A 16614-nucleotide genomic window follows, 5' to 3' on the forward strand; every position below is an offset into this window, starting at 1 on the left:
AAGTGATGGTGGAGGTGCCAGTGACCCCCGTGTGTCCAGAGTTCCAAACCCTGAGCCACCATCGGCTCTGTTTGCCTCCTCCGTGCTCACAGCGGCCTTGGGAGGTGAGGATGCTTAGCCTCAGGGAGGCGAGGTGCCTGCCTGAGTCCACAGTTAGCAAGGGGAAGGATGAGGACTGGAAGCCAGGCCTGTGATTTCAGAACCTGCGCCCTTCAGCCTTCCCACCCCCAGTCAGGTGATCTCAGAACTGCCCCCAGCCCCAGCCCAGGAAGCAGGGAGGAGTCACGGCTTTGCTGTGTGAGTGAGCTTTTAGGAAATGACCGTCTCCTTGCGCTAGAATGTAGCTGATCTGAAAGGGCCTATTTTCCGCACTGCCATGCCTCCACCAGGCTCATTCTACAGGCTGTCGTGAGACCAGGCAGAGCATTTGAGGAGGGGTCAAGACTTTGACTCCTTCACCTGAGAGAGAGAGGGACAGTGTACTGTGAGGACAGATGTGGACAGGAGCCCCTGCGTGTTGAGCGCATTGCTGTGTGAGCCATTCACATAAAGATAAGAGCGGGCCATGGCTGCCTGGCTCCCTTTTCCAGCATCTTGTGAGGAAGCTCACACAACCAGATAAGGAGAGCGAATGGGATCACGAATTCCCACCTGCCCGTCGTCTGGCCTCAGCAGTGAGCAGCACGTGCCGGTGTTGCTTTCGCTCTTTGCTTCCTCGTGGACTCCTTTTGGTCGTCCTTCTCTCCCCGGATGGCCTGTCCACTGGTAGTTAGGCCCTGGACCCCCATCCTCACCTCCCATGGCCGTGCTCTGTGGGTTCCTGGAGCAGCAGCATGCCAGTTTGGGTTCCTGTGTGTAGACACGTCCCTCAGAAGTCAGAGACATCCTGCAGTGGCCCTTTGGAAGGAGGCCGTGGGGAGCTGATGAGAATAGGGCTGCGGGTGGAGACTGGCAGGGGTGCCTCATGGTAGGGCTGGGCAGCTTGTACCCTTGTGGTAGGGTAAGGCCAGTCTGTGCTTGGGGTGGGCTTGGAGATAGCTGTTGATTCTTGGCCAGGGCCCAGCTCTGGGCATGGCTGGGCAGAGTGGACTTAATGGCTCCCTTCCCCTCCCCAGTACCCTGTGCGTCCAGCCTCGATGACCTACGATGACATTCCGCACCTCTCAGCCAAGATCAAGCCCAAGCAGCAGAAGGTGGGGCTGCCCCCTGAGGGCAGTTGGGGCCGAAAGAGAGGGTGATGAGGGTGGGAGCTGGTGGAGGCGAGAAGCTCAGAGAAGGAGTCATTGGAGAAGTAGGAGAACCAGCAACTCCCAGGCCCTTGAAAGCTGAAGAAGGAAAGTGTCCAGAAAGACAGGGATGGGCAGCTCCAGAGAGGCCAGGGACGCATGAGGCTGATGAATGAGAGAATGGGGCCAGATGTGAGCTTAGGTTCCCAGGATAAGACGAGGGCGGGCGGGTGAACATGGAGTAGGTCTGATGGGAAGAGAATCTAGTGCCTATCCATGGAGGGTCTGCAGCTCTAGCCCCTCCAGCCACATGGAAGTGCCGTCCCAGTATTGCCAGTTCTGCTGGCTTTTCAAGAGAAGTGGGAAATAAGGATTTTTATGAGAAATCTCTTGATTTTTAAGTGTTGGCACCTAATTTAGGTCTTTGGGAGTGAAGTAGAGGACAAACAAGATTACAGGACTCTCCACTTCCTTCTGACATTTTTGTTGGAATTTGGGTTTGTGACCCTTGGTGTGGACTGAAGTCCAGGGGCCCCTGGGGACATGTGTCAGTCTCGCTTCCGGGCAGGGACCTGGTTAGGAGGTGGCCATGGCGGGGTTGGGGTGTCCCTTGAGGAGCCATGCCTTGGGGTCCTCATAGCTGGTGGGGGTGCTTGGTGCCTCCAGGTAGAGCTTGAGATGGCCATCGACACCCTGAACCCCAACTATTGCCGCAGCAAAGGGGAGCAGATTGCGCTGAACGTGGACGGGGCCTGTGCCGACGAGACCAGCACGTATTCCTCGTGAGTTTCCGGCCCCAAGCCTGTCCGGTTTCCCTGCGTTCACACAGGAGCCTCCGAAAGACCTTAAAGATATTGACCCCCTTTGCCCCGTCACTGGGCTCCCCACCAGTGTCCCCGCCTTTGGAGGGCTGGGTCTGTCTCAGACTCTGCCCTCCTGAACTAGCTGGTCCCAGAGCTCCTACCCACTCCTCGTCTCTTGGTCTACAAACAAGGCCATGGGTTTTCTCATCCCCAGGCTGCCCTCCTGAGACCCGCGTAGGCTGCCCTGCGGCCTTGGTCCCTGGCTGTGGCACTTCAGAAAGTGTCTAGGGGGTGGGGTGCGCTGTGGCCACAGGCCCTGGCTCGGAGCTGCCTTCCCCTGTGACGTTGCTTCTCCCTGTGCTCCAGGAAGCTGATGGACAAGCAGACCTTCTGCTCTTCCCAGACCACCAGTAACACATCCCGTTATGCCGCTGCACTCTACAGGCAAGGTACCCGGGGCTGGGTGTCCCGCAGTGGGGACATGGCATTGGGGGGGGCTGGGCAGGGAGAGTACCTCCCCGGCCTGGTGTCCATCTCCCACCTGCGCTGAAAGCTAGACACCTGTGGGGGCCGGGCAGGTGTGGAAATAACAGAAATGACACATTGTCAGGGGACTGGAAGTGGCCACCTTTGTGGACTGCTGGCTGGACACTGCCTGACCAGATGGGGTGGGGCTCCAAGTTCATTTGTCCTCCCGGGACACAGATACATACAAGTAGCTAACATAAGTTTGGGGACAGAATTTTGTCTTTAAATATGAAGCTTATGACAGAGCAATTCCATTCCTAGGCAGCATCTATCCAAAAGAAATGAAAACATGTGTCCACACAAAACCATACACAGTTGTTCACAGTAGCATCTTCATGATAGCCAAAAAGTGGAAACAACCCAGATGCCCATCCGCTGTATTCATGGAGAAACAGAATGTGGTCCATTCACGCAATGGGATGTTATTTGACCATGGAAAAGAATGAAGCAGTGATGCTACCACGCAGATGAGCCTTGAGAACATTGTGCTAAGTGAAAGAAGCCACATGCTTCTTCACTCGCAGCTACGCGCTGTGTGATTACGTCTCAGTCAGCGACCGACCACATACTCAACGGTGGTCCCATAACATTACAATGGAGCTGAAGAATTGGCTTACCTAGTGATGTCTTAATGAGCCTGACCCTGTGTAAGCCTAGACTAACTCGTATGTTTGTGTCTTAGTTTTTTGCTTGTTCGTTTGTTTTTGTTTTGTTTTGAGACAGAGTCTCGCTCTGTTGCCTAGGCTGGAGTGCAGTGGCACAGTCTCAGCTCACTGGGTTCAAGTGATTCTCCTGCCTCAGCCTCCCGAGTAGCTGGGATTACAGGCATGCACCACCACACCTGGCTAATTTTTGTATCTTTAGTAGAGATGGGATTCTGCCACGTTGGCCAGGCTGATATCAAACTCCTGACCTCAGGTGACCTGCCCACCTCGGCCTCCCAAAGTGCTGGGATTACAGGTGTGAGCCACCATGCCCGGCCTGTGTCTTAGTTTTTAGTAGAAAGTTTAAAAAGTTTAAAAAAAAAAAAAAAAAGGTCAAAAGCACATAGCTGGGTGTGTTGCCTCCTACCTGTAATCCCAGTGCTTTGGGAGGCCGAGGCAGGCCCAGGAGTTCCAGACCAGCCTGGGCAACATAGTGAAATCCCTTCCCTACAAAAAATACAAACATTAGCTGGGCATGGTGGCACATCCCTTAGTCCCAGCTACTGAGGAAGCTGAGGTGGGAGGATTGCTTGAGCCTGGGAGGCGGAGGTTGCAGTAAGCTGAGATTCCGCCATTGCACTCCAGCCTGGGCAATAGAGCAAGACTCTGTCTTGAAAAAAAGCATATACAATAAAGATATATTTTTCATAAATTTATTTATTGATTTATTTTTTGGAGAGGGAGTCTCACTCTGTTGCCCAGGTTGGAGTGCAGTGGCTCAATCTTGGCTCACTGAAACCTCTGCCTTCCGGTTTCAAGCAGTTCTCCTGTCTCAGACTCCCGAGTAGCTGGGACTACAGGTGCACACCACCATGCCCAGCTAATTTTTGTATTTTTAGTAGAGACAGGGTTTTTGCCATGTTGGCCAGGCTGGTCTCGAACTCCTGACCTCAGGTGATCCACCAGCCTTGGCCTCCCAGAGTACTGGGATTATAGGCATGAGCCACTGCGCCCAGCCTTTTTTTTTTTTTTTATAAATTTAGTGTAGCCTAAGTGTGCAGTCTGTATGAAGTCTACAGTAGCGTGTAGTAATGTCATAGGCCTTCACATTCACTCACCACTCACTCATCCAGAGCAGCTTGTCCTATAAGCTGGTTTTAGTCTTTTATACTATACTTTTACTGTACCTTTTTTATGTTTAGGGTTTTTTGCGTGTGTTTTTTTGTTGTTGTTTGTTTTGGGGTTTTTTTTTTTTTGGAGACCGGGTCTCACTCTGTCACCCAGGCTGGAGTACAGTGGTGATCATAGCTCACTGCAGCCTCTATCTCCTGAGCTGAAGCAATTGCCTTCCCTCAGTCTCCTGAGTAGCTAGGACTGCAGGCCATGCCACCACATCTGGCTAATTTTTTAAAAAATTTTTTGTTGAGGTGGGGTCTTACTATGTTGCCCAGGCTGGTCTCGAACTCCTGGGCTCAAGCGATCCTCTTGCCTCTGCCTCCCAGAGTTCTGGGATTACAGATATGAGCCACTGCACCCAGCCTAGGTATATTTAGATACACAAATACCATTCTGTTACAACTGCCTACAGTATTCAGGGGAGTAACATGCTGTACAGTGTGTAGCCTGGGAGCAATAGGCCATACCATAGAGCCGAGGCGTGTAGTAGGCTCTGCTATCTGGGTTTCTGTGAGTGCACTCTGCGATGTTTGCACAACGATGAAATCACCTAAGGATGAATTTCTCAGAACGTATCCCTATTGTTAAGTGATGTGTGGCTGTATGTGAAATGTCCAGAATAGGCAAATGTACAGAGGCAGAAAGTAGATTAGTGGCTACCAGGGACTAGTGGGAGAGTGGAGTGGGGACTGCCTGGTTCTTTTTGTGGTGATGAGAATGTTCTAAAATTGGTTGTGCTGGCTGCACAGCTTTGTGAATACGTTAAAATACATTGAATTATGGCCGGGAGTGGTGGCTCATGCCTGTAATCCCAGCACTTTTGGAGGCCGAAGTGGGCAGATCACCTGAGGTCAGGAGTTCGAGACCAGCCTGGCCAACATGATAAAATCTCATCTCTTCCAAAAAGTACAAAAAATTAGCCAGGCGTGGTGGTGAGTGCCTGTAATCCCAGTTATGCAGGAGGCTGAGGCAGGAGAATCGCTTGAACTCAGGAGGCGGAGGTTGCAGTAAGCCGAGATCACACCACTGAATATCGTGGGCAACAGAGTGAGACTCCATCTCAAAACAAAAATACATTGATTAGTATGCCTTAAATGAGTGGACTATATGGTACGTGAGTCTTGTCCCAAAGCTGGTAAAAAGTACAAGGCGCGGCCGGGCGCAGTGGCTCATACCTGTAATCCCAGGACTTTGGGAGGCCAAGACGGGCAGATCACAAGGTCAGGAGATCAAGACTATCCTGGCCAACATGGTGAAACACCATCTCTACTAAAATACAAAAAAATTTAGCTGGGCTTGGTGGCACACACCTGTAGTCCCAGCTACTTGGGAGGCTGAGGCAGGGGAATCACTTGAACCGGGGAGGTGGAGGTTGCACTGAGCCGAGATCATGGCACTGCACTCTGCACTCTGGCCTGGGTGACAGAGCGACACTCCATCTCAAAAAAAAAAAAAAAAAAAACAGTACAAAGTGCTTAAGTATTTAGTCTCAAAAGCAATGAACGAAACTAATCTGAACACTTAGGAAACAAAACGGGATAGGATCAAAAGTAGTGTCATATAACTCGCGCGTTCTGTTTAGAACCCATGTCTCAAGCATGTAATTCTTGAAAGCCACATCCCTTGCAGCGGGAGGGAAAGTCATGATCTTTATCAGAGGCTATGTGGACACTCCACCCAGTTCTAGCAGGGCCTCTTCTCCAGCCACAGTGGCACTAGTGGACTTCCTAGTGGAACGGGTGGGATTTTGGCAGGAAAAGATGGAGGATAAGAAGGAGAGGAAATCCAGGTGTGTGGGGCGGGACAGTAAGGCTGAGCTGGCCGAGGCCTGGAGGGTAAACAGCAGGGCGAATTTGATGAGGATTAGCTGCCTAGTGTGGCAAAGCGAGCAGCTGGGGAGAGGGGCGTGGAACCAGACTGGGAGGTGGGACTGAAGGAAGTGGCTTCGAACAGAAGAGTCCAGGTTCCTGTCCTAGTCTGGGCTGTGTGCTTGCTGTGTCCAGCAGGCCAGGTGGAGTTGGGGATGGTCCCTGGCCTGGTGGTCCCAAGACTCTAGGATTGGGGGCTGCAGCGGGAATGGGAGGCGGTTTGATGGTGGGCCTAGGCCTTCACGGGACTTGGTGACTCTCTTGAGCCAAACTGGGTGGGTTTCTAGAGTTGAGTCCAAGCCCTTCTTCCTCCGCCAGGTGAGCTCCACCTGACACCTTTACATGGCATCCTGCAGCTGCGGCCCAGCTTCTCCTACCTGGATAAGGCTGACGCCAAGCACCGGGAGAGGGAGGCGGCCAACGAGGGTGAGCCCGGGATCCCCAGCCCTGCTGCCTGCCTGCCTTCATCCTGGTGGGATGGCTTGGTCCTGGGAAGAGGGATGGGATGATAGGATGTTTAGCAGGATCCCTGGCCTCTACCTACTAGATGCCAGAAGCACCCACCCCACAGTTGTGACAATCAAAAAGGTCACATTTTCCAGTATCCCCAGGGTAAAGGGGCAAAACTGTCCCCGATTGAGAACCACTGGCTTAGGCAGCTCCCTCTGCGAGGAGAACTCCCAGCACCCCGGCCTGAGGCTTCCCTGGCGGGTGGGGTTGAGAGAAGGGAGGTGGAGGCTCCCCAGGACTACAGTCAGTGGCTTGTCTCTCTTGCAGCAGGGGACTCTTCACAGGATGAGGCGGAAGACGATGTTAAGCAGATCACGGTGAGCCCTGGCCCCTGGAGGAGGAGGGTGCTGCCTGGGCGGCAGCAGGACCAGAGACCAAGGGGTAGCGGGTCTTCACAGAATGCAGGTGGAGCAAACAGGGTCCATGCTTTTGAGCCTTCTTGCTGGGCTACCTGGAGGGAACAACCTGAGTTGTTCCAGCTATACACAAGATGGAAGCCCTGGCTGGATCCAGGAGATGTGTGCCTGGGGCTTGGCTAGAGTCACCTGGGAGCAGGAAGCTGGGGCCAGGAGCCCTGAGGACCCGCAAACCAGCTCTGCCATGAACCTGTATCTTAACAGAGCCAAAGTCAATTAACTGTGATTCTATCCTCTTTATGGGGCACGGATGAATAGTTTTCGTTTTAATAGTTATTACTGAATTTTAAAGATTTTTCAAAGAATCTTAACCTTCCATTTATGGTTTGTAAAGTTTTCCCTATTTAAGCATATTTAGATTAAAATGAGTAGTACCAAAAGAAAAATGCTACACGTAGAATGATGATACACAAGTATGGCTAGAGAGTGGTGAGTGTTTGGATGCCCTTGAGGACCGGGGAACACGGGCATAATGGACATGGAGGTGGCGCAGGGAGCTCATCCTGTTCTCTCCGTAGCTTATTAGGACCTTAGAAACTCCCTTCCGCTCTGGGGAACTTAGAAAAGGCATCCTGGGCCTGTCTGCTTTAAGGACTCTGCTGGCTCTGGCGCCTGGGACTCTAATCCCCCTCAAGCCTCTGGGCTGGGCAGGCACGAGCAAGTATAAGCCGTTCCCTGGCGTGTGCAGGCAGCTCTGGGAGGGACACGGTTGGAACGGAATTTAAACGACCTGTGCTAGGAAAGGAAGGGAGAGTGGAAAACCCCTATACGGAGTTCTCTGGTCTTCTGGCAGGGGCTGAGACGGCAGCCCAGCAAGGGTCACAGGCCTGACGGTATGACCTCTTCCCCTTCCCACCGCAGGTGCGGTTCTCCCGGCCGGAGTCAGAGCAGGCCCGCCAGCGCCGTGTGCAGTCCTATGAGTTCCTGCAGAAGAAGCACGCAGAGGAGCCCTGGGTCCACCTGCATTACTATGGCCTGAGGGTGAGCGGGGCTTCGTGGGGTCCTGGGGGAAACACCTCGGTGCCCGGAAGGGTCATGGTGTGGCCTCCGTGTCTCACCTTGAACTTAAGTCAAATTCATGAGTCATAGCCACAGATAGAGGATCGAGTCCTGTGGGCAGTTTACACTTCACTCCAGCCGAGCCACTTAGCGTGGGCCCCAGCAGAGCAAGAGAAAAAGATGCGAGTCCTTGGTTCCCTGGGTGGGGTTTGGCCCCTGGGCATGGGCATCTTGCTGGGCTTGCAGTGGGGCTAGTGCCTGGTAACATATTTTCGCTGCAGCCCAGGCCCTAAACGCAGGCCAGATGCATTCTCCGGTTCTGTCCTAGAGAGTCGGTCATGTGTTGCCACCCCAGAGTTCCCAGCACACCTGCCCAGGGGATTTTCTTACTGTACTTGGTTTTCATCTGGTACGCTGACTTTATTTACTTTTATTTTTATTTATTTATTTTTTATTTATTTATTGAGACAGTCTCATTCTGTCACCCAGGCTGGAGTGCAGTGGCTCGATCTCAGCTCACTGCAACCTCCGCCTCCCAGGTTCAAGTGATTCTTCTGCCTCAACCTCCCAGGTAGCTGGGACTACAGGCACCTGCTAATTTTTTTGTTTTTGTTTTTTTAGTAGAGATGGGGTTTTGCCATGTTGGCCAGGCTGGTCTCGAACTCCTGATTTCCAAGTGATCTGCCCACCTCAGGCTCCCTAAGTGCTGGGATTACAGGCGTGAGCCATGACCACCTGGCCCTGGTGCATTGATTTTAGAACCTAACCCTTGAAACTGTGTACTGAGTGAGGGATGCTTCCAAAGACACCATGGGCCAGGGCTCCCAATATTTTCTGGGGTGGGGAACAACTCCTGATTTCTCTGGAACCTTCTTGGAAGAGATTTGTGTTAACAGACCCTTAGACTCGGGGTCAAACTTCTAGACACTGCTGTTTCCTCCTGTGTAACCTTGGGCATGTTAGCTAACCTCTCTGAGCCTCAGTTTTCTTAATTATAAAATGAGAGTAGTAATAATAGTACCTACCTTGCCAAGTTATTTTGAGGGTGAGATGGGTTAGTATATTTACAGTCAGTGGAACAGAGTCCACCACATCCTAGATGCCCAGTGAATGTTAGCCATCATTTTGTCATTGCTGGTGGTGTGCCTGTGTTATAGACAAGGCATCGAGGCTTGGGGGCTGGGGCTGGGCAGGTCATAAGGCCAGGAAGATGAGTGGCTGAGGCCACGTCAGAGGCCTTGGGTGCCGTGCTCAGGAGGTTGGATGTGGTCCTGTGGCTGGCCATGGAGTGGAAGATGGGAGGCCTTGGGGGAGGGGCCCCAGGCCAGGGCCATCAGCTGAGGCTCCTCTCACACCCTGCCCTCCTCCAACAGGACAGTCGCTCTGAGCATGAGCGTCAGTACCTGCTGTGCCCTGGCTCGAGCGGGGTGGAGAACACGGAGCTCGTCAAGTCACCCAGGTGGGATGGGCTGGGCCAGCATGCAAACTGGATGCCTGCCCAGGGTCCCCGGGGGTCCTTGGTGTGGATCCTCCCAGAGGACTGTGGCCCCTCCTGTAGCATGAGGGTGGAGCCCATTGTCCCCTGGAGAAGGCCAGAAGGGTGGGCCTGGAAAGAGATGGTCCACTTTTCTGCAGGGGCTCTGGGCTGCTGGGGGAGGGCAGGGGTGGGCTGTCTGCACCCCCACCCCAGACCCTCACTTGGGTGGCTGGTGAGGAGGGTCCAGCCTGGATCAGCCCTGAGCCTCTGCCCCTGCCATGTCCCTGCAGTGAGTACCTGATGATGCTGATGCCACCCAGCCAGGAGGAGGAGAAGTGAGTAGAGGCGGCAGGACACCCTCTCCCTTTCCGGGCTGGCTGCCTCTAACCCGTCCCCTCTGCTTTTCCCAGAGACAAGCCTGTGGCCCCCAGCAACGTCCTGTCGATGGCCCAGCTGCGCACTCTGCCCCTGGCCGATCAGATCAAGATCCTGATGAAGAATGGTGGGTGCCCACCCCCTGCCCACCCGGGGGCCCCAGTCCCAGTGGCTCCTGAGGAATGGACTCTGTGGGACAGTGAGGACCAGGGGACAAGGCCAGAGGCTCCTGCTGCCCACAGCCTGCCCAGCTTTGCAGCTGCATCCTTGTCTGGAAAGATAACGCAGGACGGCAGTGCGGCCAGCTCCCGCAGGCAGCCCGGGTTCCCGTGAATGCAGGACAGTAGTGTGTCTGGCCCCCGCAGGCGGGCTTGGGTTCCTGTGCCATGCTCACCACTTGCCTGCCATGCTCTTGGGCAGGTCACAAACCTTTCTGAGGCTTTGTTTGTTTTTCTGTGAAAAGAGACTAATGATAGTTCCTGGGGGCCAATGTGAGGAATCAGAGAGAGGAGGCTTCTAAAGTACAGGGCCTTGCAGGTGAACATGGACTAGGGGCTTTTTTTGGTTGTTGTTGTTGTTTTTTGTTTTTGTTTTTTTTTTAAAGGTTTTTTTAAAGGTTTTAAAGGTTTTTTTTAAAGGTTTTGCTGTGTAACTCCTGGGCCCAAGTGATCCTCCTGCCTCAGCCTTCCGAGTGGCTGGGCCTACAAGCAGACGCCATTCACTGCGCCGGCTCAACTAGGGTCATTTTCATGACAGTGTCTTCACTGGCATTGCTTCTAGGTACTCTCGCCAGACCTGGCACCATAAGGACTGGTCTCCTTTTCTCAGAGGACTCTGAGTGCCAGAACCTTTAGGGTACCCGTGGCTGGTGAACAACAGACCTGATCCTTGAGTTCAGAATGGAGCCGCAGAACCTGGGCTCGTCCTTTGAGATGCCACCATGAGTTCTTAGGAGTCTAAGGAGAGAGGGGAGCTCCATGATATGCTCGGGATTTTAGGCTTCCTTCCTGCAGAGGACTTCGAACTTTTTTTTTTTTTGAGACAGTCTTGCTCTGTCACCCGGTCTGGAGTGCAGTGGCACAATCTCGGCTCACTGCAACCTCCGCCTCCCAGGTTCAAGCAATTCTCATGCCTCAGCCTCCGGAGTAGCTGGGACTACAGGTGCCCGCCATCACGCCCAGCTAATTTTTGTATTTTTAGTAGAGATGGGGTTTCGCCTTGTTGGCCAGGCTAGTCTCAAAATCCTGGCCTCAAGTGATCTGCCTGCCTCGGCCTCCCAAAGTGCTGTGATTACAGGTGTGAGCCAAAGCGCCCAGCCAAATTTTGGACTTTCCCTGGGCCCTGCCCAGGGCTCACTTGGGCGGGAGCAGAGCACAGTGATTGAGGGTACCAAGTGGAGCCAGGTGGCTTGGGTTCACTTCCTGGCTCTGCCACTTCCTAGCCAAGAGATCATGGGTGAGCTTTGAAGCCTTTCCAGGTCTGAGTAGTAATAGACCCTTCCTCCTGAGGCACCCTCAAGTCTTCCTTAAGGGGCACTTCATATAATCCTCAGATTTCATGAGGTGCCCAGTGCCTGGCATGTAGTGAGCAGCCTGAGAGTGTCAGCTGTTGGCTATGATGGGTATCATTACTGTTAGTTATCACATTCTGGGGGTATTACATGAACTTGAAGCTATGCGGACTCTCGGTGGAGGGGAGGGAAGGGCCCGGCCCCTCTTCCTTGTCTGATGTCTCCTGCGTCCTCCTCAGTGAAGGTCATGCCTTTTGCCAACTTGATGAGCCTCCTGGGCCCCTCCATCGATTCTGTGGCTGTTCTGCGGGGCATCCAGAAGGTGGCGATGTTGGTCCAAGGGAACTGGGTGGTGAAGAGGTAAGTTGCTTTTTTTATTTTTTATTTTTATTTATTTTTTTCCTTGAGGCAGAGCTTCACTCTTGTTGCCCAGGCTGGTGTGTAGTGGCGCAATCTCGGCTCACTGTAACTTCTCCCTCCCAGGTCCAAGCAACTCTCCTGCCTCAGCCTCCTGAGTAGCTGGGATTATAGGTGCCCGCCACCATGCCCAGCTAATCTTTGTGTTTTTAGTAGACACGGGTTTCACCATGTTGGCCAGGCTGGTCTCGAATCCTGATCTCAAGTGATCCACCCACCTCGACCTCCCAATGTGTTAGGATTATAGGCGTGAGCCACCGGGCCCGGCCTACGCTGTATTCTCTTAATGGGAACATTTGGTCCTTTTAAATTTAATGCAGTTACTAGTGCTTTGGGTTTAAATCTACAGTGCTTTCTATTTGTCCTGCCTACATTGCATTTAAACTGTTTTTTGTTTTTTTGTTTTTTTTTTTTGAGACAGAGTCTCGCTCTGTCCCACAGGCTGGAGTGCAGTGGTGCGATCTCGGCTCACTGCAAGCTCTGCCTGCCGGGTTCACGCCATTCTCCTGCCTCAGCCTCCCGAGTAGCTGGGACTACAAGGCACCCGCCACCATGCCCAGCTAATTTTTTGTATTTTTAGTAGAGATGGGGTTTCACTGTGTTAGCCAAGATGGTCTCCATCTCCTGACCTCGTGATCTGCCCGCCTCGGCTTCCCAAAGTGCTGGGATTACAGGTGTGAGCCACTGTGCCTGGCCGCATTTAAACATTTTTTAAATTGACACATAATGTACATATTTATGGGGGCAGTGTGAAATCTAAATACATGTATACAATGTAATGATCAAATCAGGGCAATTAACATATCTATCCCCTCAAACATTTCTCATTTTTGTGTTGGGCACATTCAAACTTCACTTTTCTAGCTATTTAAAATTATACAATAAATTGTTCTTAATTATAGTCACCCTGTAGTACCCTTTGTCCTGCCTACATTGGATTTTTATATCATTCTTACCATCTGCTGGATTCATTTCTGTTTCTATTTTTTCCTGCTAACTTGGAAGTTACACTGTTTGGGCTCATATATTGATTACCCTACAGTTTTCAGCTTACATTCATGACAACACATTTTAATGTTAATTGCTGCTTTTTACCCCATTCCAGTCTATTCAGAGATCTTAGAATATTTTATATCTATCCTCATACTTATACACTGCTAGATTGGTATATATATTTTTTTTACCTTTTTAATTTGCCAATCTTCTCTATTGTTCCAGTTTTAGTATATGTACTGCCGAAGAGAGCACAGGATTGGTGTATTTTAATTTTTTTTTGAGATAGTCTCTCTCTCTTGCCCAGGCTGGGGTGCAGTGGCACAGTCTCAGCTCACTGCAACCTCTGTCTCCCGGGTTTAAGCGATTCTCCTGCCTCAGCCTCCCAAGTAACTGGGATTATAGGTGCTTGCCACCACGCCCGGCTAATTTTTGTATTTTTAGAAGAGGCAGGGTTTTGCTGTGTTGGCCAGCTGGTCTTGAACTCCTGACCTCAGGTGATGCACCCACCTCGGCCTCCCAAAGTGCTGGGATTACAGGCGTGAGCTACCGTGCCCGGCCTGGTGTATTTTAATTCTCTGTATGTTTTCAGCCCCATAAGACATTACTGTATCCAGTCAATCAATATTCTTTACTCACATGTTTATAATTTAGTCATCATTTCTTTCTGCATCTCTAAGTTTCTATCTGGGATCATTTCGTTCTGCCTAAAGAATGCTATAGTATTTCCTTTAATGTGGGTCTGTTGGTGATGCATTTCCTTGGTTTTTGTGTGTCTGGAAATGTCTATTTCACCTTTGTTCCAGAATTCTAGATTGGTGGTTATTTTCCTTTCCACGCGTTGATATGATTTTGTTGTGTTCCGACTTCATTGTTTCTGTTGGCAGTTTTGTTCTTATTCCTTTGAAGGCAGCCTGCCTTTGTTTTCCTCTGGCTGCTTTTAGGAGTTTCTCTGTTTTTGGTTTTCTACGGGTTCGTTTAGATGTGTCTAAGTGTGAATTTTTTACATACTCTGCTGGGGATCACAGGTCTTGAGCGTGGGGCTTGATGCCTTTCAGTGGTTTCTCTTCGGCGAATCCTCCCCTAGACCATGTGCTGCCTCCACGAGACCATCAGTTTCAAGGGATTAGGGATGTCTGTTTTGACTCCTGCTTTATGTTCCCAGTACCCGGAATAATGCCTGGATATTACCAGTGCAGACCCTTGGTAAATAATGTGGCTACGTTTTACTTGAATTATATTGATTCTGAATGATGTAGCATTAATTGCATTAATAACTCACTTTTTAAGTAATGTAGTTTAAGGTGAGCAATGTGACAAAATGTGAAATGTTGCACATTTTAAGAAAATACAATGCCTTGAAAGCTCCTCATAGTTGTAGAGTATATTCGTGTTACTGCCACCTGGTGGCGCCCTTGCACTGCTCCACAGGTGCCCAGCGCAGTTTGTCAGCACCTTGCGGCTGTTGTCCTTTGTTACACGTTTTCATCATGGAAGGCTTTTGCAATGGCGCATCGCGTATTACATAGGACCACGTGTGTATATTTACACCATAAGTGAATGAAAGCCAAGAGGGGTCCTCCCGTCACACACCTGAGGACACTGGCCCAGAGAGGCATGGGACTTGCCAAAAGTCTTGCAGCAAGGCAGCCGCAGAGCCCTGTTAGAACCTAAGCCTCATGGCTCAGCCCTGGGCTCTGCACCCAGCACTGCATGTGTCCCCTGGAGGTGCTGCCCCTTTTAGTTTCGCCCTGTCCTGGGGACTGGAAGGTAGGGACTTGGGGACTGTGGGTATTTCACCTGCCCTGGCACTTCTGTAAGCCCTACTCTGCTGCTGCCCATGCTGCCATGTCAGGGGCCCCTGGGTGAGGGTCCTGTGTGTGCCTGTGAGGAGACAATGCAAAATCCATGCCTCCATTCAGTCACTATGGCTAGACTGCTCGTTCTGTGCCATGGACCGGGCTCTCATTCAGACACTGCCCCTGGGGATGGCGGCTGTTACATTTGAGCTCCCTGAATGCAGAGATCACGGCACGGACCAGGCTTGTTCGGTCAGCACACACTTAATAGGTACCTTCGCTGTGGTGGCAGCGATGAGCCACATCGGCAGAGTCCGTGTCCCCACAGAGCGTGGCCTTGCAGGATGAGTGACAGTTGGTTGCCAGGTGGACCTGAGCAGGGGGAGGAGGAGGGCCTGGCAGCAGAGGGAGGGACAGTCAGAGCACAGGTGCCGCAGCAGGGGCTGAGCCGGGGTTGCAGGGCCTGTGGCTGGAGCTGGGTCAGGGCTACACTCTGGAGATTCTCGTGCTCTGCTGTCCAAGGCCCCGGCCTTTCCTCTGAAGTTCCCTGAACCTTGAGTGCTGAGCCTGTTCTCTCCAAGGGCTAACATGCCTCCCCTGCCTCTGACCTCGGTTCATGCCCACCTGCCCCTTTCAGCAGGTGGCCAAGGGCTTGCAGATGGCTTCATCCCTGGTTCTCTTGGTGTCACGTGCAGGGACCAGTTGTCTTCCAGAGTCCTGGGCTCCTTGAGGTCCCGGGCTGTTCCTCACCTTGTCTGTCTCTGAGCCCGTGACCTCTCCCTGAACGTGCAGGGGTCTTAGGATGAGGCTGGTGTGCATGGCGGGTTGAGGGGTAAAAAGAGGAAGAACTGGGGGGATGTGTGGGGTAGAGGGGTGCTTCTTTCCCATGTCTGTGTTCACAGATGTGGCTCCTGAGGGGAGGTCTTGGGGCTCAGGCCTGTACCCAGCCCACGGTGGAAAGAGGCATGGACTGGGGCTTGGCCGGGAGGGGTAGCGGTAGAGGGGGCTCAGGGCAGGGACTGACCTGCCATCCTCACCTGCATTGGCAGTGACATCCTATACCCCAAGGACTCGTCCAGCCCTCACAGCGGCGTGCCTGCTGAGGTGCTCTGCAGGGGCCGAGACTTCGTTGTAAGTACCTTGGGTTCTCTGGACTCACGGTGGGGGCGTGGGAAGAGGGGGGCAGCAGTGCAGGGCTTCTGAAGACCGGGGCCCGGCAGAGGCTCCAGGTGGAGGCGGGTGTGTGAGGAGGCCCTGGCCTCTGCCTTTCTCCTCCTTCCTCTCAGAAGCCTGGAGTCTCGGGCTGGAAAGAACCTTCCAGTTCCTCTAGCGCAGTCGGGGGGTGGGTCAAGAAGCACGTTTCATTCGGCCTGAGTGGTGGTTTAGAAATATTGCCTTGGTTGTCAGATTTTATAAATTGAAATTTTGATGTAAAAAAAATTTTGATGCTAGACAGATGTCTAGCTGTCAAGGGTAATTGGACTCCCTGACACCCCTGGGGCCACTTCCCCACAAGGCGCTGGCGGTCTCCAGTTCACCACAGTCCCAGGTGCCTTTGCCTCCCTCGTGCCTGTCCCTGGAGTTTGGGACTCCTGAGCTGGTGTCTCCCTTCTTCCCATCACCCCACCCATGGCCTCCCTCCCAAGGCCTGGAACTCCATGCAGCTGGGAGCCACAGTCTTCCTAGGCTTGGTGCTGGCTGAAACGTGCTGCCCAGGAGCTGTCCCACACCCCTTGGCACGCTGGTGTGCCGTCCCAGTCACAAGGCAGCCCTTAAGCTGAAGGAAGCATCTGCCTCTTCTCTTCCTGAAGGAGCCTCCCCAACTCCTCTGGGCAGTCGGTGTCCAGGTGCCTGAGCAGCGTCTTTGCTCCTA

At 52.5% G+C, this 16614-nt stretch overlaps 1 protein-coding gene across 4 annotated transcripts in view; it reads left to right on the top strand.

Moving 5' to 3' along the window:
• POLR3E (RNA polymerase III subunit E) overlaps positions 1–16614 on the top strand; it is a 37022-nt gene that overhangs the window by 9663 nt on the left and 10745 nt on the right. Inside the window, exons 4-14 of one of the 4 annotated variants that reach the window (XM_003807816.3) lie at positions 1116–1193; positions 1893–2008; positions 2396–2478; positions 6564–6671; positions 7023–7072; positions 8033–8152; positions 9544–9629; positions 9938–9982; positions 10058–10149; positions 11772–11892; positions 15791–15872. In XM_003807816.3, coding sequence (XP_003807864.1) covers positions 1116–1193; positions 1893–2008; positions 2396–2478; positions 6564–6671; positions 7023–7072; positions 8033–8152; positions 9544–9629; positions 9938–9982; positions 10058–10149; positions 11772–11892; positions 15791–15872 — 981 coding nt within the window. Of the gene's footprint in view, positions 1–1115; positions 1194–1892; positions 2009–2395; positions 2479–6563; positions 6672–7022; positions 7073–8032; positions 8153–9543; positions 9630–9937; positions 9983–10057; positions 10150–11771; positions 11893–15790; positions 15873–16614 lie in introns of those variants that run through there. The other 3 variants (XM_063598481.1, XM_055099918.1, XM_063598482.1) reach the window with 3 other exon arrangements.

Source organism: Pan paniscus, chromosome 18 (genome assembly GCF_029289425.2).
Source record: "Pan paniscus chromosome 18, NHGRI_mPanPan1-v2.0_pri, whole genome shotgun sequence".
Lineage (NCBI taxonomy): Eukaryota > Metazoa > Chordata > Mammalia > Primates > Hominidae > Pan > Pan paniscus.